General features: G+C 50.8%; 1 protein-coding gene across 1 annotated transcript; it reads left to right on the forward strand.

Annotated features, from left to right (window-relative positions):
* Positions 1 to 171: 171 nt before the first annotated feature.
* Pmar_PMAR029672 (hypothetical protein) lies at positions 172 to 1,623 on the forward strand (the record flags this gene model as incomplete). Its single annotated transcript, XM_002781189.1, has 8 exons — positions 172 to 435; positions 488 to 597; positions 656 to 818; positions 861 to 937; positions 984 to 1,102; positions 1,151 to 1,281; positions 1,331 to 1,402; positions 1,450 to 1,623. Coding segments are annotated over 8 exons (1,110 nt in total), but the record flags the coding sequence as incomplete, so codon positions are not given.

The raw sequence follows: 1,623 nt of genomic DNA on the forward strand, positions 1-1,623 counted from the left end.
TGGCTACTCTCTTACACCTCTTTGGGCTCAGGAGTTACGCGTGATGTATCAACAAGCCAAGAGTGAGTACGGTAAACAGCTCGAAGAAACTGAGGACCTCCGTGGGAGGGCTGAAGAACAACGGATGGTGATGGAGGGGAAGAGCATGGTACTCCATCTAGGATCGTGTAGGCCCTTGCTGATGCTGAGGCGAAGCTCAAGGAGTCTACTCAATCTGTGGAGGATCTCAGAGCCTCTCTGGATGGGAAGGAGGCCGAGATAGCTGATCTAAAGCAAGCCATCGGGGAACTGACTACCGGACAAGCTGCTGATGCTGCTGTATGGTTCAGATCGCATATGGAAAGGGAGATTGCGGTATTGAAGGCTAGGGGGAAGAAGATAGACCTCGCTAAGAATGATGAGTTGGATAAGCTACGACTGGCATTAGAAGCTACGGTGATGGAAGTAGCATGGCAGTGTCACTGTGTTATTGGAGGTCTGTATTCAGCATGCCTCGGAGAAGGCTCAGATGCAGGCAAGCATCGTCAAGCTCGAAGAGGCGCTCACAGACCTTCAGACACAGTATGACGCAACGACAGATGAACTCCATACATTACGGTAACCCAACCCACCACTCTTGTCACTGCTCTAAGATGAATAGTATATGTCCCCTCAGGGCTGCTGCTGCTACAGTCAAGGAAGAAGAGGCTTCCAAGATGCATACCTTAGACACAATACTGGCCGATCAGAGACGATGCTACAAAAATATATTAGCAGTCCTCGAAAGAGCCATACAGAGTAGCTCGGCCTACTCCACACTCCCAGGCCCACCACAACAGGTATGGTGACCATATTCTCCCGAGCTGTTGGGTCGTGTTCAGGCATCTTTCACCAACCCTAGAGGAGTATCCTCAACCTATACTTCGGAGCCCAGTAGCCCTGATCCTGAGATGGCCTGGTTAGACACCGTTGTGTTAGCAGAAGCTATATGAGATATATGGTAGGTACACGGAGGATGAGGAGCTTATCCCTAAACACCGCTCATCCTCGGATGATCACCCCAATCATACTCGATTAACCAACGCCAGCATATACAACATGAACGATGAGCCTGAGCGGATAGGTGTGTTGCTAAGGGCTGACACAATACGATACATGCAGAAGCCTCTAGATACAGCAGAGGCTGATGAAAGCCCCTCACCATCGGAGGAAGGCATGATGGTTAGCAGTAGAGTATCACAAGTCGTCGATAGACTAGTATCTCAACTCAGAGAGGCTCAGCAAAGTCGTCTACGTGTTGAGGTGGGTACTTGCTCACCGACAGGCAAGACACAGCATGGTATCTCCCTAGTCCTTGCTTGAGGAGTATGAGAATGAACTCGAGTTGCGACGGGCTGAGGCAGCTAGACCCTACTTCGCTGAGGTTAGCAATGCAATCATGATAGCCCTGATGTAGCCTGAAGATCTTAGATTCTTCGGTGTCGTTGGCCATTTACTGGGTCCACATTGGCAGCATCGACCGGCAACCGCCATACCACACATGCTTCCGAGTTACGGAATCTCATGAACCTGAGGGATCTCGAAGTGGGAATGGTTCGGGACAGACCAAGTGGCCGACTCAGTGCGAGTTCGGGTCGAAGCGAG

The sequence above is a fragment of the Perkinsus marinus genome, assembly GCF_000006405.1.
Source record: "Perkinsus marinus ATCC 50983 genomic scaffold scf_1104296943476, whole genome shotgun sequence".
Taxonomy (NCBI): domain Eukaryota; phylum Perkinsozoa; order Perkinsida; family Perkinsidae; genus Perkinsus; species Perkinsus marinus.